The following is a 21,339-nucleotide window of genomic DNA, read 5'->3' on the forward strand; positions in this document are numbered from 1 at the left end:
TTCATTCCTAACACATTTCTGAGATGCAGATTAATTTTGCTTATCTTAATCTGCCATAGTGGTTTTTTTTTTTTTTGTAAGGAATCGAGATATCAGGCGAGTCAGTTAAAATTCCACACCTGCCTTTGGTTACTTTAAACGCTTTAAGTGAAACATTCAAAAACGTGTAACTTAGTATCACAATACCTCTTCCACATCAACGCGCCAAATAGGTTACTGTTGATAAAATCACTATTTAGAAAAAGTAAAAAAAAAAAAAAAAAAAACAGGAAGACTGAGTCTTGAGAAGGACATGATAGTAAAAATGAGGCTGTACTAAAACTGTGATGTAGGCAATGCTCAGTTCCCTCCCCACTTCACCCTGTGAGATCACAGTTCATTTAAACATACTCTTAGGCAGCTGTGGGTCATACGGAGCATCAGAGTACAGAGACTGTAGTGTGTGTTTGGCAGAGCAGGAACAGATACAGAAAGGAAGCAACTGAAGTGAGACCTGTCTCATTTTTCCAAATCTGAGAAAAGCAGAAACATGCGTGAAATAGTCCACATCCAGGTTGGTCAGTGTGGCAATCAAATTGGAGCCAAGGTAAGGGAGAAATACTAATGACTTAATTAGCGATCTTGATAAAACATTTCATGAAATAGATTTACAAAATTAGAATGTTTAATGTAATGAAACAACTTTATAACAATCTCCACATAAGCATTAAATGCTGTTTTTTATTTGTTTTGTTTTATTATTTATGTTGAGATTGTGGCTTGTACAGTTTTTGAAGGAAAATACATAGTTTTCATAAACTGTTATTTATGGTTAAAGTGACAAGATGCTGAGACAAGTTACTGCTAATGATTAGTTTCCATACATTGGTATTCTAAACCAAAGTTAGATCAAGAACATGCTACACCACTGCTGTGAAGGGTTACTTTGGTTGTAATCTAATAGCATATTCTGATGTATTAAATTTGGAAAGATTACTTTGGTATTCATACTTTTTTATTCATACAATTCCACCATTCCTTTTCTATATGCACTCAGATATGCTTAAGCAGTACACAAATAAAAATTTCAGGCTCAGAAAATTTTTTAACTTCTAATGAGTATAAAAACAAACAAAATTGAAGAAGGCAGTGCAACAAATGCTCCATTACAACTGCTGCACTTCTGTTAGACCTGACTTTACATGCAGCCTGTCTGATAAGAAAGTACTATGGCAGAATGTGTAGCATCGAGATAGGGAGTTCCTCCACATGTCGTCTGTAACTGCTCTGTCAAAAAATGCTTAATCAAGACAGCGCACATGCCTTCTTTTCCTCTGTACTGGCAAAGTACACAGAGAACTTTTATAACACTTATAGCTTTAATACTCATGACATTGTTTTATACTGAAATCACAGGGAGTGCCGTTTTAAATACTCAAGTGCCTAAAATGCAATGCTTCAGAATATACTACTTCTGTTACTGTTCTCCTGCCTATACTCATCACAGAATGCCACTGTGACTTGCTGTATGCTTATATCTGTCCATATTCAAGGACCACAGAGAGGTGATTCTGCTTTATCACTGAACCCCCCCCCCCACGCCCAGCTGACATCAACTCATTCTCTTACTTAATGAAAGAAAACTGTAAAGGGTCTGAGAGTTTTTTTTAATTAATTCAATAACTTCCTGCCCCTAGACTGAGCAGACTTATAGCATGCACTACACATACAGTATATACTTTCATATGGTGCTTCTGTGTACTCAGCAGAAAGGATATTCTGTTTAGCTGGACCTTTAAACAGTGTCTTTTTCCTTTGATCTGTGGGTAATCATGAAGCTCCTCTGTGGGCATTCTTATGGCAATAGCGTCCCCCTTTTTCCCACAGAAACGGACAGCTAGCCTGTGGGTGCTCAATCTTTCCATCTTGAGTGACCCTCTTGGAAATAGTCAACTACCTGAAATGAGATTCATAGCAACACAAAGACCAAGCAACCTATGTAACAGCCAGACCATCAACATCACAGTAAGCCCCCCTTTGTGTCAGCACAAGAGCAGTTGTGCAGTGTTTACAACAGCTGCTATCATATTGTTCCTGCTGTAAAATTTATCATCTGAAGGAGGTACAGCCTGCTAGAATAATGTCTGGAGATCATCTGTCAGGTAGTGTCATATATAGACATACTAGCATAGATGTTAGTAAATGATGAATGCTAAGAATAGGCAAGTTTATGTTTTCCTTTGAAGTCATCAGGATACACAGTTCTTGTTATATTGTCACACACTGTTTGCAGTACACATTGGTATTCAGTGTGTTTTGACATCTGCTGTGCAGAATAACTCATATGTGCAATGCATGTGTGTATACAACATATCCAGTGCATCAAACCAGGCAACATCTCATGTGGATCACGGATGGCTTACAGTGCATGCAGGTATATAGCATCTTCACTGAATCATGCCACATGGCAAGTGCTGTGGAAAATAGCTATCCTGCAGTTCATCTATCCACTGTTATAGAGCCACATCTGACTCTTATAGCAACCTTATGAACAGCTGCTACCATCCACAAAGTTAACTTGGCAAATAGGGAATGACAATAGATGGTCACACCTTTCTTCTGTATTTTTATGTATGCACCACAGTCATACTTACAGGATCATTCAGAACTGCCAGTTCACTTATTTTATGCCTTCGAGATATGGAAGGAAACCTGAGTTCCCACAGAAAACCCACTCCGACACAGAGAGGACATGCCAGAGAAGGCACTTTAACCAAGAACCAAACCAGAGAAGGTGACAGTGCTACTCAGACTATTTAAAGTATGGAATTTCCAAAAGATATCATGCCACCCAATATCTTACAATAGATATAGGTATACGGCACTTTCAGTGTATCACAGCTGCTGTGGATAACTCTTAGCATCAGTACACAGTAACACACAGTCACTTCAGGAGATGCAAACTCGTAAAACATACTTAAGATGCAGTTATGCATTTTTGGTTGATATGAGTACTACCTAATTGGGAAGAGCATCTGTCACCCACCAAGCACAGCGGTTACGACTAACAGCTTGGAAAAGAGAGCAATATATACAAGCAAGCACACAAGGAATATTAGTATGTAATGACATCAACAGACTTATAACTACTACATGTCCTACATGAAAGGCAATCATGTAACATATTTGGAAATTCCATACCTTAAGCAATCTGAGTTCTTCCCCCACTGAATAAAAAAATAGTGTTACAGGATACTAAAATGTAATATCCATGTGGGATGACATCTGAGGGTGTCACATAGTGCTTTCCTTGTGGTGACTATGTACACCAGATACTTGCAAACTGTAACATCTATCCACAGCTACAATAAAATGCATCATGTCTATGTTGTCAGGCTTGCAAATGAGGGACGACTATTAGGAAGGATGGAAATCTGTCCTACACCCACTGCCATGCTTTGAGCAAATGGCTGCAGTTGAAACTGAATACACAGAGTGTGATACAAATGCCATTCATTGAAGCAGTCCTTTCATGTGGCTTCACCCCTGTTCCACCTTAGTAATGTGTGTTAACCCTAACCGTTACCCTGATCCTGTCCGAACCCTAATGTGCAGCTTACCTTAAAAAAAAAGGCCTTCTCATAACAGTACCACTACACAAGACAGCTTGAACACTCATCACACACACACACACATGCACGCACGCACACATACACACACGCACGCGCACACACACAACACACACACACACACACACACACACACACACACACACACACACACACACACACACACACACACACACACACACTGGTAAAAATAATTTATGAAACATCACTAAATGCCTCAAGAGTATAAAATAAAATTACACCAACCTTCTGCAAAGAACTAGAAGGAAGGACAGATGTTAACATATAATGGTTGATATTTACTTTCTAAATGCCAAAGGTAATCATGAACTTTGAAAGCAAAAACAAAAAAAAAATCTTACAATTTACATTGAGGGTTAAGGTTCACCATTTGTTCCAGCATGGGCATATACACTAAATGCCAAAGATTAGTTTACAGTTGGAGTTTTTGTAAATGTATACTCAGGGGAATCAGTTACATTGTGAGGGAATATCTTTATATGCATTATTAATTTGGTAAGTGGTCTCGTCCATGGACCATTTTCAGCCTTGATCCAAGCTAGAAACAAAGTATTATGACAGATAATGTTTACAATAGGTTCTTCTTACTACAGTGAAGTTATTAAGACAAGTACACAACAATACAAAAAGGAAATCTTCAGCTGCCATTGTTACTAATGACAATTAAAGTTTTTAACATACTATACAAATATAAGCATCAGGTGTTGTTTGTATTGAAGGGCATGTCTAGAGACTACAGGACTGGAGTTTGGTATTCAAATTCAGAGGTGAGCTGTGGAGAAAGTCCACGTACGTAGTGTTTGTCAGTATGACAACATTTATATTATTCCTTTAGGTGAAGATTGATGTTTTAACTAAATATAATGTGTTTGAGTTTCTTATTTATTATTTCTGATAACAGACAATTGCAGACTCCATGTTTTTTTTTTTTTTTTTTTTGAAAATAGACTCGTATACTAGATAGGTTAAATCTGGGCATATAAAATACAGGCACTTAGTCAGTTATAGTACTGAGGAAACAGAAGAAAGACTTCTGGAAGCATACCTCTCAACTTTATAGATTTTTGCAGAAAGTCTAGATTTGTGCTTCATATTTTTGGTGCGTTTTTCATAAAATTGTGGTTTTCTGGAAAATTAATGTCAAATCATTAAAGAATAAAGTCAGAAAATAATGACAAACATTTGAGTTTCAGACTTCATACCCTTCAGAAAAATTCATGATAATGCAAAATCTGTTATTCTATCAATTTTGTAGGTTTGGGAGAGCAATATTTAAAAAAAAAAAATGTCTCTAATTTTGGACCTTTGTCCCACTTTTATTTATTTATGGCTTTGTCCAGATTTCTTGCTCTAAGAGGTTGAGAGGTATGTCTGGAAGGTATTTATTTCAAATGGCGGGCATTGCCTGGAGCTAATTTGTAGTAAGGGTGTTTTGGAATAACGAGTATCTAGCAATAATGGGAAGCTGGCTAATTTGTAGTAAACGTCTTTAAGAATAACGAGTATCTAGCGGTAATGGGAAGCTGGCTAATTTGTAGTAAGCATGTTTAGGAATAACGAGTATCTATCAGTAATGGGAAGCTGGCTAATTTGTAGTAAGCGTGTTTAGGAATAACGAGTATCTAGCGGTAATGGGAAGCTGGCTAATTTGTAGTAAGCATGTTTAGGAATAACGAGTATCTAGCGGTAATGGGAAGCTGGCTAATTTGTAGTAAGCATGTTTAGGAATAATGAGTATCTAGCTGTAATGGGAAGCTGGCTAATTTGTAGTAAGCATGTTTAGGAATAACGAGTATCTAGCAGTAATGGGAAGTTGGCTAATTTGTAGTAAGCGTGTTTAGGAATAACGAGTATCTAGCAGTAATGGGAAGCTGGCTAATTTGTAGTAAGCATGTTTAGGAATAACGAGTATCTAGCGGTAATGGGAAGCTGATTACTAATGCTCTGTTCAGTGTTGCTTCCCAGAATGAGGCAAAGTTATAAAACTATATATTGCATTTGTTGTGGAATACTGTATTTTGAGAGGAATTTATTTCTTCTTTTGGAAAGCTAAACTCTACCTATGGGATAAGCTAACTAGTTCCAAGTGACCAACAAGCTACAACAGTTAAATGCGCTGGTGAATTGTAGACCAATATCTGGGATGAAGGACTTAATTCTTGTTCTGTGTGTAGTAAAGGGGATAACTTTTGATTTAGAATTAGCCCCAGGGATATCTGCTGGCTAACTACAGGAAATAGAATTCCAGTTAGGTGAATTGTTTTTATTAAGGGGACATTTCCTTGTTTCCATAGGGTACCAAAAAGCATGAATATTGACTTACTGAAGTTTCTTCCCCATGAGCCAATGCCAAGGTACTATATGACCATGTTTGTGTATGGTTTATTTCTCTAAAATAATTTACTGTATATTTTGACAACCAAAGTCCTTTTTATAGTGCAGACATAGAACCACGTATAACTTAATTGTCTTGCTGTGTGTGACAGAGCAGATACATGGAAAACATACCTCTCAACTGTCTAAATTTTGGCAGAATGTCCTGATTTTTGCCTCATATTTTTATTTTGTACCTCATATAATTTGTAGTTTTCTGGGCAATCACTGATGATTAAAGTCATTATATAATAACAGACATCTAAGTTGTAAACCTCATATCCTTCAGATACTGCTTACTAATGCAAAACCTGCTATTCAGTCAATTTTCTCAGATTATAAAAGCAATATTTAAAATCTGTCCCTGTTTGTGGGCCTTTGTCCTCCAATTACTTTTGCGTTTGAATTTGTATGCTATGAGGTTGAGAAGTATGATGAACAGTTAAGTCAAGTGTTAGTCTGCAGGTTTCAGTCCCACACCTTAATTACTATGCTATTAAGTTGCCACATTTCTTAAACTATCTTAGAAATATGTTAAATACAACTCATATATTGCTTTGTCACAAAATGTAGCCTGTGTCACACTGACTGACTTGCTCAAACTACCTTCTGAGTGTCACCAACCACCTTCTCCAGACACCTGTATCCTTCCATGGAATACTGTATCCTTCTCCCTAACACATGCAAAACAAGTGCCTGTGATAGTGAGGTCACAGTGCAGTGCCCACAGTACCCTGCCAGTATGTGTCTGAATAGTCACATATCTAAGTCAGTAAGGTTTTCTTGTCCACTGTTTTTCCTACAGCCTGTAAATTGTTGTCACATGGGTGTCCTGAGTCTCACACTTTCCACTACACATGAGTTTGCTGGTATGCACACCGGCCTCCCTCCAGTTCCAGGAAATAGCTGTTATCAGGGCATGCAGCCCTTCCAAAACTAGTCCTTTTCTAGATGACTTATCACTCTACACTTTGTCATGAGTAGTGGTCTGCCAGTCTGCACTGCAACTGTGAGTGTGTGTGTGTGTGTGTGTGTGTGTGTGTGTGTGTGTGTGTGTGTGTGTGTGTGTGTGTGTGTGTGTGTGTGTGCGTGTGCGTGTGCGTGTGCGTGTATGTGTCCTGAGCAGGGCCTCTGCATTCATTTTCTGACATAGTCCAATGGTTATGTCAATAATATTCCTTTCTTTTAACAGTTCTGGGAAATCATTGGTGATGAACATGGAATTACATCGACAGGGGTTTACAAAGGAGATTCGGACTTGCAGCTGGAGAGGGCCAGTGTGTATTTCAATGAAGCACATTGTAAGTTGTGTAAAAGTTTTACTATGGCCAATTATTTTTGTTCACTGTTTAACATTTCCTACTACTTTAATTAAAATATTGGTTGGCTCCATTTACTTGTTAATAAGCCTTTTTTGCTGAACTGCCCTGTTTTTAAAAATGTTTCATACAACAGCAGCTCTGACTGCCCTATTCACCCTTAAAACCTTACATGCAAAGTGTAATCTGTTTATATTTTTGCAAATATAATACACATTTAATAATCTGCTTCTGGCATTTATGACTTCATTATTCATTTTTCCATTTTTTTTTGATAGGGCTACTGTTAACACACTTCCTGTGCCCTAAGGAAGATGCAAATCAAATTACGTTTTGCAATTTAAATATACTACTAATGCTTAAATGACATATTCTAGAACGTAACTTTAGGGACCATATTGAGGCTTGTATTCCATCCCATTTAAACAGGTACGTATACATGATTTCTCACAGCAGAAAGAAGTTAAAATAACCTCAAAAGGACACACAGTGACAGACATAAAAAATATATGCAATATCCTTGTCCAGGCATAAGCCATATAAAAGTAAATACCACTTTCTGTATTCCATAAATTAGCTGTAAAGGTTGTCATGAAATATAATAATGAGGCTGGTAATTAAAGTTTTTATGCCAGCTTTTTATAAGAACAGGCCATTATTTTGGCTTGTTTTCATTCAAGTAAATTTGCTTCCCACATTATGACAAGGCAACTCCATCTGGCCTGCTTACTCATTTTCTTCCCAGCTTTTCTCTTCTGAAACTCTGCAGTGGCAGACAGAGATAAGCAGGGAGGTTAACCACAGATCCACATTTTATGCAAGCAGCTTTTGAAAGGTAGCTAAAGGCATTCCCACCAACTTGAGGGGAAAAAATGCATGGAGACGGGACACTACAACAGCAATATTCCTGCAGCTCACTGACCGCTTTTTACACTTTACTAGTCTGTCAGTGTAATACATCAACATTAAACTTTCTTTATTAAAAATTTATGGGAGGCCCATTTGCATCCCATACTCAGACACTTAATTAGGATAAAACATTTAAAGTATAAACTATGGAGGCACCCCATCTTAATTTCAACCCACATAACTGGGGATGTTAGCATTTTTAATTTTTTTTTTGCCTCTTTCTACAAGGTGCAGCTAAGGGTGCAGGTGCATAGCTTACCTGTAAAAAAAACCCTGTTTAAAAATACTGAATACTTGTGGTCGAGTGTTAACTGCTTCACTCCAAAAGTGAGGGTTTTAAAGTTTCTATCATTCAGCAGAATCTAAGATGGTTGAGTCTCTACAACCTCCTAGTTAAACTGCCAACAAATGCCATCTATGGTCAATCATATATTACAACAGATACATAAAACTATTTCCTTGCCTTCCCCCATAAGGACATTTCTGGACCAAGCACTTTGGCAAAATCACTAATGTGATTAACATGAATCAGGATACTGATGCAGTATTTTTCCATAAAAATAAAATATCGTCCTAAGCAATTTATGTTATTATGCTCTGAAGGCCTTCCAGAACATTTTCCAAATCAAATACCTTCTCCTTTACATCCCTACACGCATGAAACATGGCTTAACATGCCAGATGTTGAATAAGCACAGGCAAGTCCTGGGTGTTAAGAGGACTACAGCCATGTTTGGGCTGATTTTCTTCTCAGTAGTCTTGCTTTGGATCCTTGTAGCCAGGAAGACATGCTTGAAAGCAACATATTATCAGGAAATGTTATTATAGTGGTACTGTTGATGTTTGCAGGTATATGTTTTACGTTGTTCTGAGAGCCTTATTTAAAAATCTGACACAAATGGCTAGAAATCAGAAGAATTAACAATAAAGCTAACAGGCAGAGAAGCAATATCTCTGCCTGCAGATGTTTAATAAGATAGAAAAGGATCATACCTTACTCATTAGAAGGATCTTACAAAGTAGGTGGAAACAAAGTTACTTTATCAGGTCTTGTTTAGAGAAATGATTATTGTGGAAGATGGATGGGCTCTGTGTGATATGCACAATTGTCAATCTGAATAAGGTGACAAGTCCCTCAACTCAAAAACACATTTATAACTTCATAAAATCCCTGTTTATGCACAGACAGTGGCAGTGTGAACTCAGGCTACAGGCAGTATGAATATCATTGCATCAGGAATACTTGACTGGAGAACCTGATCACAGTGATAGGATATTGTAACAAATGTCATGATGGCATAACTCAAATGCAAGACAAAAGATGTGGTAAGTCAAGTGCAACATGAAAGCTGTACCTAAAGGCATTATCAAACCTATACAGAGGTTACTCTGTTTTGTGTATTATATATCTAGTAGACTCCTGATTGTACATTGGGCCACCCAAAGGTTTAAAAGTTAACATCTATAATCCTCCCATTCCCTTTAAAATACACATATTTTATACACACATGTGTGTGTGTGTGTGTGTGTGTGTGTGTGTATATATATATATATATATATATATATATATATATATATCTATATGGAGTCTGCATGTCCTCCCCGCGGTTGGGTGGGTGTTCGAAAGACATGCGTAAATGGGCGTGCCTTTGTTGAACACTGAACGTCGAGCTGGCACCTCGGCGTTCGTGAAAATCTACTGCCAATCATTAGCTGACCGGAATACCTCTGTGGCGACCCCTAACCGGGAAAAGCCAAAAGACAGCAACGTATATATATATATATATATATATATATATATATATAAAATTGATATATATATATATATATATATATATATATATACACACACACACACACACACACACACACACACACACACACACACACACACACACACACACACACACACACACACTCATATCACTGACCTTTTCTTTTCCTGACATTCTTTCTAGGGAAAGAGTGTTGGAGCACTGAAACATGATAATAGCAGAAAAGCAAATGATCAGGAGAATAGAAGAATACATGTCATATCTTTGTCTTCAGCTCTGTAAGAGTCAGAAATGTCTGCCTTCAGAATCTCATGAGCCTACTTGTAGAATTAGTCACTACTAATGTATAGCAGAACTGTATTATGGTTTTGATGGGGCACAAGAAAAAAATATCACTGTAAGAAATCAGTGACATCTGGAAAAGTCCTAAACAGAACTGAAGGAATACTTCCAGGTGATTATTTTACTGTTTTTGGACAAGTCATTGCAGTCTTGACCCAGCAATATGATACGAGTCATGTCTTTCTACAGGCTACCACAACAAAAAAGATAATTAAATTTTTCCTAGAAATCAAATTCATTTGCTGTTTTTGAACAGCCATCCATGGATGCTAATGGATTCTTCCACTGTCTTTCATATTATTCTCACTGCTGTATACACCCATGTTCCCATTATAAATGGTGAACCTTCAGCAGACAGGTATTCTCTGTTTATCCACCAGTCTTATGAATTTCAATACATAAGCATTTTTACACTGACAAGTTAAATAGGTGGAAAAAGGTTTACGTATGACTGGGTCAACAAAGATGGGGGGAGGAGCTGCTGTGAAACACATTTGTCTTTGACATCTTCAGAACACTGTCAACTACCTATAAAAAACAATACCCACAGAGTCAGAGATGCTGGAGCCATGTCAGACTCGAAACCGGTCACAAGTGGCGTTCCACAAGGTTCTGTCCTGGGACCTCTCTTGTTCGGTATTTACTTTTCTGAGGTACAGGCCAACGTGGGAGGACTATGGCTCACCATGTTCGCAGATGACTGCAAACTGGGTGCCATAATTGACTCTCCAGCTGACACAAACATCCTTCAAAAAGGTCTCGCAGAGACGGATAACTAGTGCCAGAGCCATGGTCTAAAGCTAAATGCCAAAAAGTGTATAGTCATACCCTTTGGCAAAAACAATGTACCCACAAATTACCACATAGGTGGTAACCCATTAAGTACAGAGAAAGTAATTAGGGATCTGGGGATCCAAGTTGATAGCAATCTCTCCTTTGACAACCACATTGCCAAAGTGATTAGAAAGACCTTCTACATAGCCCACCTCATCATGAAAGGATTCACATCTAGATCAAGAGAGGTAATCATGCCCCTTTATTCATCCCTCATCAGGCCTATCATAGAATACAGTGCCCCCTTTGGGATGTACCTTACCCGACACCGGCAGCAATTAGAAAGACCCCAAAAGTACTTCACCAGAAGGATCAAGGGACTCAAACAGGTGTCAGCACAGAAATAAATAAAACATGCTGGAGGGACAGATTCATAACCCAGGGGCTCCCTTCACTCTGGAATAGAATTCCAATTCATGTTAGGCAGAGCACCTCACTGACTCTCTTCAAGAAGAATCTTGATGAGTGGATGGGGGATCGTAGGTTTGTCCCGGGGATTACTTCCGTGTCACTATTAGACAGAGGCACAGCAAACTAAACTTTAAAAAGGGCACAGTATACTCAAATCAAGGGGTGGCGTAAGCCAAACACAATCGGGCTAGGCTTATAAATGCCCCAGGGCAGATAGCCTAGTATGAACCTATGAACCTATGAAACTGCTGCAGACTACAGTAACAAATACCAGAGCTAGAACAAGAGGCTGCCATCCTAGAATACAACAAATGAACCCTTCTAGCACTGCCTATTAAGCTCTCTGTGTTGCCTGGACAACACCAAAGTCCACCTCCCCACCAAAATGGATCTCCTTGTACCCTAAAGTGCAGGGTTCATGGAAACAAATGTATATTTTCTGGTTTTGGCTCCATGTATCCAACAACCACCAGATCTTATTTCCAGGGAAAGAATAGAGGCAGACAGGATAGGAGAGAAAATATGACTGTGGCCACCATAATGTTATTATGCTCCTACTGCCATCCTCTTACTGGCCAGCAAGCAAGTTGAAGTCCCACTATGCTAAGCCATTGTGGGGTACATGCTTTTATACCCATCATGCTTGACTAGAGTGCAGGCGCTCTTTGGCTGGCACTTCACTCCACTAGATGATACTCCTGCAATAAGACAACCAGATTCCTGCAGTTTCTGCACTAAGTGCTAACTTCTACCTCTCCCTACTAGCTTCTTCCAGCAGCAAAACCACTAAACAAATCAAGCTGACTGAATCACAGTCAGTGTTTTATGCATCTACTTCACAGAGCTGGATTCACTAGTATCTTTGTCGTCTGGAATGTAGTGATTTAGAAAGATCACCTTTGTCTATATACTGCTGTGATCCCCAAAGATCATTACGCCTCAGAAAGCACTGCTTTTCACAGAGTCCATTTCATTAATATCATTTGTCTTCTGCAGTGCACTGATCTAGAACGATCACATTTGTCTCATACAATACAGTGATCCCCAAAGGGCATTATTGCTCCACAATGCATTTTTCAAGAAGAATAACCTGTTATACACAACCATTACCAATAAAAAGCCACAGTTGCTCAGCACAGAACAACCATTCTCAAAGGTTCACACCAGCCACAGTGCACACCACCACAGAGGTCATCCTTGCCCCCAAAGTTCCAGCTCAAGACATCCCTCCCCACACTGATAGTACTGCAGCTGTGAAAGATGAGCAGACTCCTACACAAAGGGGACACGCCTGGAAAAACAGAGGGAAAATATCTGTGAAGGAACTCAAGCCAAGGAAGGAAGGTTTAAGTATGACTGGGGGCTTAGTTGGGAATGCCTGAAGCCCACAGTGAAGATGAAATAGACTAATACCTGGTGAAAGAAAATTTTGATCAGTAAAAGAATTACAAAATTTCCCAACACAAAAATTATGGAAGTCTTTTACGGAAAAGCTCATAACTTTACATCTTTTTACTTAGCACTTCTGCAAAAGAATCTGCATCCAATTATTGCCAGAGTATGCTAGTAAAGAATGAGATTTGTTTAAAGAAATAGCATTCTTATTCCTATTGTTTTCTAAGGATTTACTCGCATTCCAATCCCCTTTGTTACATGCATTAGTATAATAAGATATGGACAAATAAATCTAACATACAAAGGTGGGGGGTGCCTTCGAAGAGCAAAGCAACATATTCTATGGGCTTATGATGTTAAGAGTTGTTACACAGGCTGCTGTAATCGAATTGTACTGAAAGCCACACCATGTGCTAAGCCACCTGACCACCCCAGCTCAGCATTGATTGGATGATGACTATGCTGCAGCTGTAGGCCACTGATAACCTTGCACTGTCCATTTGTTTCAAACATCTCACAAAAGAACACATGTTCAGTACTTCACTCACCTGGAATATTTATGCAGTTAACCCTAAGGTGAATGCCAGTGCCTTCCAACTGAACCTTAACTGTCTGAAGATAGTGGGGTAATACAATATCTAGGTAGACGTTCCAACTGCTACTGCTTCATGGTGTTTCCTGGTAATCAGCATATTCTTTTTATGTATACAAATTCAACATATACATTTCTGTTACCCTGTGACACCTTCGACACTTAAGCAAAAGCTCAATTCCAGCTACTATACAATCCATAGTAATGCCCCAAGGAAAAGTGTAGCCTGGTTTATACAGAAGCATATCCATATATTAACATGTTCCAAAGAAATTCCAGCTGAAAGTTATTTATGAAGAGAAGTACCAGCAAAACTCTAAGAAAAGGACTGCCTGCCTGTTACACACCAGAAATAAATTTGCTTATACAGCAGATTTACATATAGTGAACTCAGTGTATTTGCTTTTGCAGTCTGGAGTCCTGACAACAGATTGCTTGATACATACAATTCAGAAAGACTCGACAGATGAAAAAGACTTCTGTTTCTTTAAGCTTGACATCAAAGCACTAAGGTGAAGGCTGGTACTATTCTGAACAGACAGCCTAAAATATATGCAAGAATTAATAGAATAAAAAACAAAGCATAACTGTATTTCAAAACTTCTATACTTTGAGGTTGAAGACCTTCTGAGAAAGTATACCACAACACAAGAAATACTAAATAAGAGCTGAGCAACAATGAACAGGGAAGAGCAATTTAAGTTCAAAATAGTCAAAAACTAATTTTATTAGAATTAAAACAGTTGATACAATTATATACAAAAGATATAATAGCTTTTACATGGCAACCTCTTTGAAAAAGGCATGCAAAGCATCTAATAACAAAAGTTCAAAGTGAAAGACTCACAGGTGTACAAAGCTTAATTATGCTGAACATGAAAAACTGACATACATTAAAATGCTCTCCTAGTAACATAGAAGTACTCACCATAGTCAGTGACTAGCGCATACCTCTCAACTGTACAGATTTTAACATCATATTTTTGGCCTGGTCCTCATAAAATTTGTGATTTTCTGGCAAATAAATAGAATTATCTATGGATTGTTTCAGACTTCATATCCTTCAGAAAAATGCATACTAAGACAAATCCTGTTATTCTAGCAACTTTCTAAGTTTATAAGAGCAATATTTAAAATATGTCCCTATTTTTGGGCCTTTGTCCCCCCATTCTATCAGACTTTGTCCAGATTTTTTGTGCTAAGAGGTTGAAAGGTATGGACGAGCTCCAGCTGCAAAAAAAAGGTAAGACTGATGCTACAAACAATAAGACCATTCAGTATACGTGACCTTCCTGGAGATAACCCTCATTCATAGCCCACATAATACACTGCTTTAACACAACAGTCCAGTTTGGAACAAACATAAGATAAAAGAAGTGACAGAAGTTAGAGGAAAGAAGGAATGATGCTTCCTACAGCAAGAGCTATACTCTACTCAATGACCTATCTACAAGAAAAGGAAGGAGAGAGTTCCTGCCCCCCACCCCCACCCCACCGAATGGCTGCCCTAACAGACTATTTCCTTGACAACCATGGACCAAAAGGAAACCCTAGACCTAGAGGCCACGTCTAATTGTAATGCTTAATTCTTTCCAATGATATTCAGAGCTGACCAGGTATCAGTTTTCACAAAGCATCCACAGGAGTATTAAAGAAAGCCATGGATACAGACATGGCTCTGGTATAATATGCTTTATGGTGAACTTTGGAGAACTCTGCACATTCATCATAACAGAAGGTAAGGCAATTTGAAAGTTACTTGAAGAAACACTGCTTGATAACAATATTGCTGAAGAAAACAGCTGAACATGTTTTTCCATAGCCATTGTCTTATCTATAGGAGTTATTTGTTCCTATCTATAGGAGATATTTGTTGCCTGGGTAAGTGGACTGGTCCATGGACTCTTTTCAGCCAGAACTTAAGCCATTTGGCTTCCTGTGTTGTCAGAGTGCATCCATGCACTGAAAACAGTCCCCTGGAGTATTTGGAAAACAAAACCATCAATTGTATGTAGACACTCTTCTTTAACTTATTTTATATAGCCACCTTAGAGAAGGACTAATAAACATATGTGGTTCCAAGCTATCCTAAGACAAAGATTATTTGTATTCTGGATGGAAAGCGAGAAACTGAGGAAAAGTGTACTCTTCTTAGAGGCTACTTAAAAGACTAACTTCAGGTTTAGAGCATTCTGCCAAATGAAAATGTTTCTTATAGACACAAAACATCCTCCCTACTTTCCTAGAAACAGGGGCCATGGTATCAAAATGTTAACATGAGCAATTTACTAGTCTTGAAACAATATAGTAGCACTGCTCTTGCAGACCTTTTGGACTCATCCCTGGAATGATGTAAAAGTGAAAACTAGCCATCATCTCTCTGGCACACTTTTGAGAATCTAACCAAAACCTAGATCACCTGGTGGTGAAGAAAGGGAAAGGTCTTCCTTCTTTATCAGTTACTTTTTTAGAGGTTTGTTCGGTCCTAAGGAAGTACCTGCATACCTTGCTTTCTGTAGACTTTTAATCCTTTTATTTATTTATTTTACATTTGTTGACAGGGCTAGTCAATGGATATATGTCCATTTTCAGTAGAGGCCCGGGGAGAAAAGCTCCAAGCATTAGCAGTGACAAAGATTACAATATACAGTAATAGTCAAAATAAATTACAGGACATTGTTACATTGAGGTTGAAATAAGTTATACAGAGTCCTTAGTAGGTTAAAACTAAGATCAAATACTGAGAGCAATCATTTGAGAGAGAGCAATCAAAAAAGAAAAAAAAATATTGAACTGCAAAAATTTCTTAAAATTTTTTTTTTTATTTGCTGGTGATTCTGCTGCGGTCTTCAATGCAGTCAAACTCACCAGATTGATGAACTGGTACAAGAGAATAGGGAAGGTGAGAAGAAGGCGAGACACCAAAAAGTGCAGTAAACTTTTCTTGAGTGGAGGTGAGCTGGCTAAGGAAAAACGACCTGGACTCGCCAGAAAAGGCTACTGCTGCTGTTGAAAAGATCAAAGTGTACAAGGCAACAGCCTCTCCACATCTCTGAAGTATTGTGACAATCAAGTTACTTCCCACACTGTGTACAGCAACAGAACAACACAAAAAACAGTGAATAATACATCACAAACACCTATCCAGCTCATGTATGTATATATGTGTGTGTGTGTGTGTGTGTGTGTGTGTGTGTGTGTGTGTGTGTACAAACATCAGGTAGGCTGGCATCAGTTGAACTGACTTCTAGCTAGGATTCTCCAAAATATGAGGTTCAGATCACGAGAAACCTCCAAAATTTGGGCAGGGGGATCAATGAAAATAAGTGTAGAGATCTTAATTTGATATTATGCCTTTGATCCATTACATTGCGTAACTTTCCAGTGAGAGAGCCTGCTGACTTATAATGTTTCTCAATGTGCTTAGCTCTATCATAGTCCTCACTACAGATTTTATGCTGACATTTGGAAGAACCCTACTCTAGCCTCTGCAATTTTCTGAGACATTACGTGATTCTTAATAGCTGTTTATATTGCATCATTAAATCACCTACAGATGAAATACACCTGGATGTCATGAGAAACACCCAATCAAAGTAAACACTTAAGGTGAGCATGATGATTTTTCCACTGATTAACTACAAAAGTTGAATGATGTGGGGCTAGTGAATCAGGAAGTGCAAAGGATTAGCAAGGAGGAAGTAAGGATAGCTATGAAGAGGATGAAGAATGGAAAGGCTGTTGGTCCAGATGATTACATACCTGTGGAAGCATGGAGGTGTTTAGGCAAAATGGCAGTGGAGTTTTTAACCAGATTGCTTAATGAAATCTTGGAAAGCGACAGGATGCTTGAGGAGTGGAGAAAAAGTGTTTTGGTACCGATTTTTAAAAATAAGGGTGATGTGCAGAGCTGTAGTAACTACAGAGGGATTAAGTTGATCAGTCACAGCATGAGGTTATGGGAAAGAGTAGTGGAAGCTAGGTTAAGAAGGGAGGTGATAATTAGTGATCAGCAGTATGGTTTCATGCCAGGAAAGAGCACTACAGATGCGATGTTTGCTCTGAGAGTGTTGATGGAGAAGTACAGAGAAGGTCAGAAGGAGTTGCATTTTGTCATTGTGGACTTAGAGAAAGCATATCACAGGGTGCCTAGAGAGGAGTTGTGGTATTGTATGAGGAAGTTGGGAGTGGCAGAGAAGTATGTAAGAGTGGTACAGGAAATGTACGAGGGTAGTGTGACAGCGGTGAGGTCTGTGGTGGGAGTGATGGATGCGTTTAAGGTGGAGGTGGGATTATATCAAGGATCAGCTCTGAGCCCTTTCTTATTTGCAATGGTGATGGACAGATTGACAGAGGAGATCAGACAGGAGTCCCCGTGGACTATGATGTTTGCAGATGACGTTGTGATCTGTTGTGAGAGTAGGGAACAGGTTGAGGAGACCCTGGAGAGGTGGAGATATGCTCTAAAGAGGAGAGGAATGAAGGTCAGTAGGACTAAGACAGAATATATGTGTGTGAATGAGAGGGAGGACAGAGGAATGGTGAGGATGCAGATAGAAAAACACAAATTATATGAAGAACAGACCAAAAATATGAGGCATAAATCTGGGCATTCTGCAAAAATCTGAACAGTTAAGAGGTATGGGCAAATTTAACATGAATAGTCTTGCTGTGCATTAATTGTACTGGAAAGTGGCTATGACATCCCCCCCAAAGGAGTAGTCCTTGCACTCTAAGGACCATTTAGTAAGTGGGTCACTATCCTTTCTCCTGACCAATAGATTACACAACGTATTATAATTATTTAGTTTCCTGATTTCCGCATTCAGTAAATGAAAGAAAACCCGTTCTACTTTGTGCCCCCTTGTTAATTGCTCTGTATCAACTATAAACTGATTGCTCTCTGAGGGTGGAAAGCCTGCTCTGCTTGGCTTCACCTTGCTCCCCTAACATACCCCCAATTCCCATCCCCTCTTACTTTATCATTATACTTCCCACATACATATTTCACCTGTGACACCCATTCCCTAATCATCCTCAAAAAAACTTTAACACCATCATACAAACCCTCCTGTTTCTATTTTCCTATTTCCCAACTCCCATCTAAAATTTAACATAATTCCCAACAACCCTCTTCCCTCCTATACTGCTTAGCAAAAATATATTCTCACTCACATCCCTCCCCAACAGTACCATACCTCTCAACCTGGAGACATCAAACGTCTGGACAAAGGCCCATGAAAAGTAGGTACAACTGGTCAAAAATGTGGACACTAATCAACATAAAATTTGCATATATAATAACATAACTCTACCGACTCTGATTGACATGTGGGATACCAACATTCAAATAATTGTGAAAACGTTCCCCAATTTAACATTAAAGCTGACAATATGCATTCCCATAGAAACACCAGTTAAAGTCCCTTTACAGCATTAACAAAAAATCTTAAGGGAAGTAGTAGGCAATAGGGATGTAAAACATTTAGCATTCTGCTTTCTACCCAGCCAGGTATGAATGCTACGTTTTACATCAGTGACAGTTTTTAAATATTACACAAATTACTGGAATACGTTACTAGAACAAAATCAGTATGCATTACTGACTAACTGCAATTCTCTGTAACTTACAAAAATACTTATGAATACATTATTAAGTTTGTGATGGCTATGAATTCTAAATAGACACTATTTTCAGGTGTTATGACAGGTCATGCACCCAAACAGTTAGAATGTCATTACTGCATATTTATCAATTACTGAAGCAATAACCTGGCAAAATTGGCAGGGTGGCATTTCTTTGAGATATAGCAAAAACTGTGCTCATCTGAGCAAAAAGAAAATACCCTTGGGTCCATGAAAAGGGTGAGAACACCAAGTACATGTTGCCAAGTGTTGGACTATAAATGTTGTTGGACCTCATAGTGGCCAGCGTAGAGGCTGTGGGTGGGGGGAGTTTTGATGTCATTAAAAAGCACCAAATGGGTATGTTGAACAGCTTTCAACTTCTCAACTCCAGGGTCAGGGGCAAATCCAAAAATAATCATGGACACTTTTTAAACTACAAGTACTAATACCTTGAGAAGTTGACAGAGTAACAGAATGTGTTAACAACATGCATTTTCTGAAGTAAAAGAAATGTATTAACTCTAATTATACAACTCCCCCCGTTAATATTCAAAAACGTGCACGCTGATTGGTCAGCGTGCATGTTGTAAATCAGAGTTATAGTAATAGAAAAAGGTCCAGTCGCCCGGACTTTTTCCATTACTATAACTCTTTTTTCTCACTGTTTTACTACGTGCACGTGTTTTTACTACGTGCTTTTTTTAAAGCTGTCTCGCTATGTTAAACCCATTTAACATAGCGAAACAGTTTGTAAAAAACAACGGAGATCTTGCTTTCTCCGTTGCTTTTTTCAAAACTGTCTCGTTATGTTAAATGGGTTTAACATACCGAGACAGCTTTAAAAAAAGCAACGGAGATTCTCCGTTGCTTTTTTTAAAGCTGTCTCGCTATGTTAAACCCATTTAACATAGCGAAAACAGTTTGTAAAAAGCAACGAGATCTTGCTTTCTCCGTTGCTTTTGCCCACAGTTCTGTTGTACTGTGTAGGCATATGCATGCGCAGTACATCAGAACTGCCACAGAATACCAGTCAGCTGCGGAAAGGCAGCAAGGAGGCATTATACAATGCCATTATTTAAGAAAAGTAATTTTTTTTTCCCTTAAATAATGTCATTGTATAATAGCAATAACCCACTTCTGGGTGTGGGTAATGCTGGATTTACCCATGGTTGGCTTTGTTTGGCCCCTCGGGCTTCGCCCTCGTGATGAAACCATGCCATCCGTGGGTAAATCCCGCATTACCCACACCCAGGCGTGGGTTATTGCTATAGTATCTTTGCATCATAGTCCTATATATCCCCCAGGTAACAATATTCCCATTCTAGAAGATATCCTTGCCTGGATATCAAACAATATAAACAATGAGACAATTATTCTAGGTGACGTAAACATAAACTAGAATGATTTCTTAGGTCAGTTTCCATCATCTAATATCAATCCATTCAATTTTACACAACTAATAATGGATATAACCAGGCCTATCAGAAATAAAGAAGTTGGTTCAGTCCTTGACTGGATACTAGTGTCTGACCCAAATAAAATTTCAGCAGCAGGTACACTTCCTTGCAGCATTAGTGATCACCTACCAGCCTATATGCTTCCTAAAACTAACCCATTTCCCACCCAACACCAATATAAACAAAGCAGAAACCTAAGAAACTTCAATCCACTAACTTTCAATGAAATCATGAGTAATATAATTTGGAATATACTAAAACTCCTGCCCCTCAATGAGGTTTTTGAGTTCTTCAGCTGCACATTCCTCAACATCTTAAACAAACTAGCCCCTGTAAGACAAAAAAGAGTAAAAACTAAGCACGCCATATGGCTCTCTAAAGCTACCAAACAAAATATGAAAAAAATAACAAAAGCACGAGAATCTCATTGATATCTAACACAAAAGATTTACTTAACCCTCCAAAATGATCACAAACAAAATCCAGAAAGATTTTGGAACTCCATCTCATCTGTTATCAACCCAGGCACCAAAATAACCCTTGTCCCTTCCCTGAGAAAATTGCCAGTAAAATAGCCACCCTCTTTAACTTATATTTCATCGACACTATAGCCAAACTTACCACCACCTTTCCTCAAACTAATTCTAATACCAGCTTTCTTACACAAACACATTC

At 38.5% G+C, this 21,339-nt stretch overlaps 1 protein-coding gene across 1 annotated transcript in view; it reads left to right on the forward strand.

Annotated features, from left to right (window-relative positions):
- The first annotated feature begins 394 nt into the window (after positions 1-394).
- Positions 395-21,339, forward strand: part of TUBB1 (tubulin beta 1 class VI) — an 82,800-nt gene continuing 61,855 nt past the window's right edge. Inside the window, exons 1-2 of the mRNA XM_044089977.1 lie at positions 395-586; positions 7,195-7,303. Coding sequence (XP_043945912.1) covers positions 530-586; positions 7,195-7,303 — 166 coding nt within the window. The 5' untranslated portion in view covers positions 395-529. The remainder of the gene's footprint in view (positions 587-7,194; positions 7,304-21,339) is intronic.

This window comes from Protopterus annectens, chromosome 12.part0 (assembly GCF_019279795.1).
Source record: "Protopterus annectens isolate FY-2018-M chromosome 12.part0, PAN1.0, whole genome shotgun sequence".
Classification (NCBI taxonomy): domain Eukaryota; kingdom Metazoa; phylum Chordata; order Ceratodontiformes; family Protopteridae; genus Protopterus; species Protopterus annectens.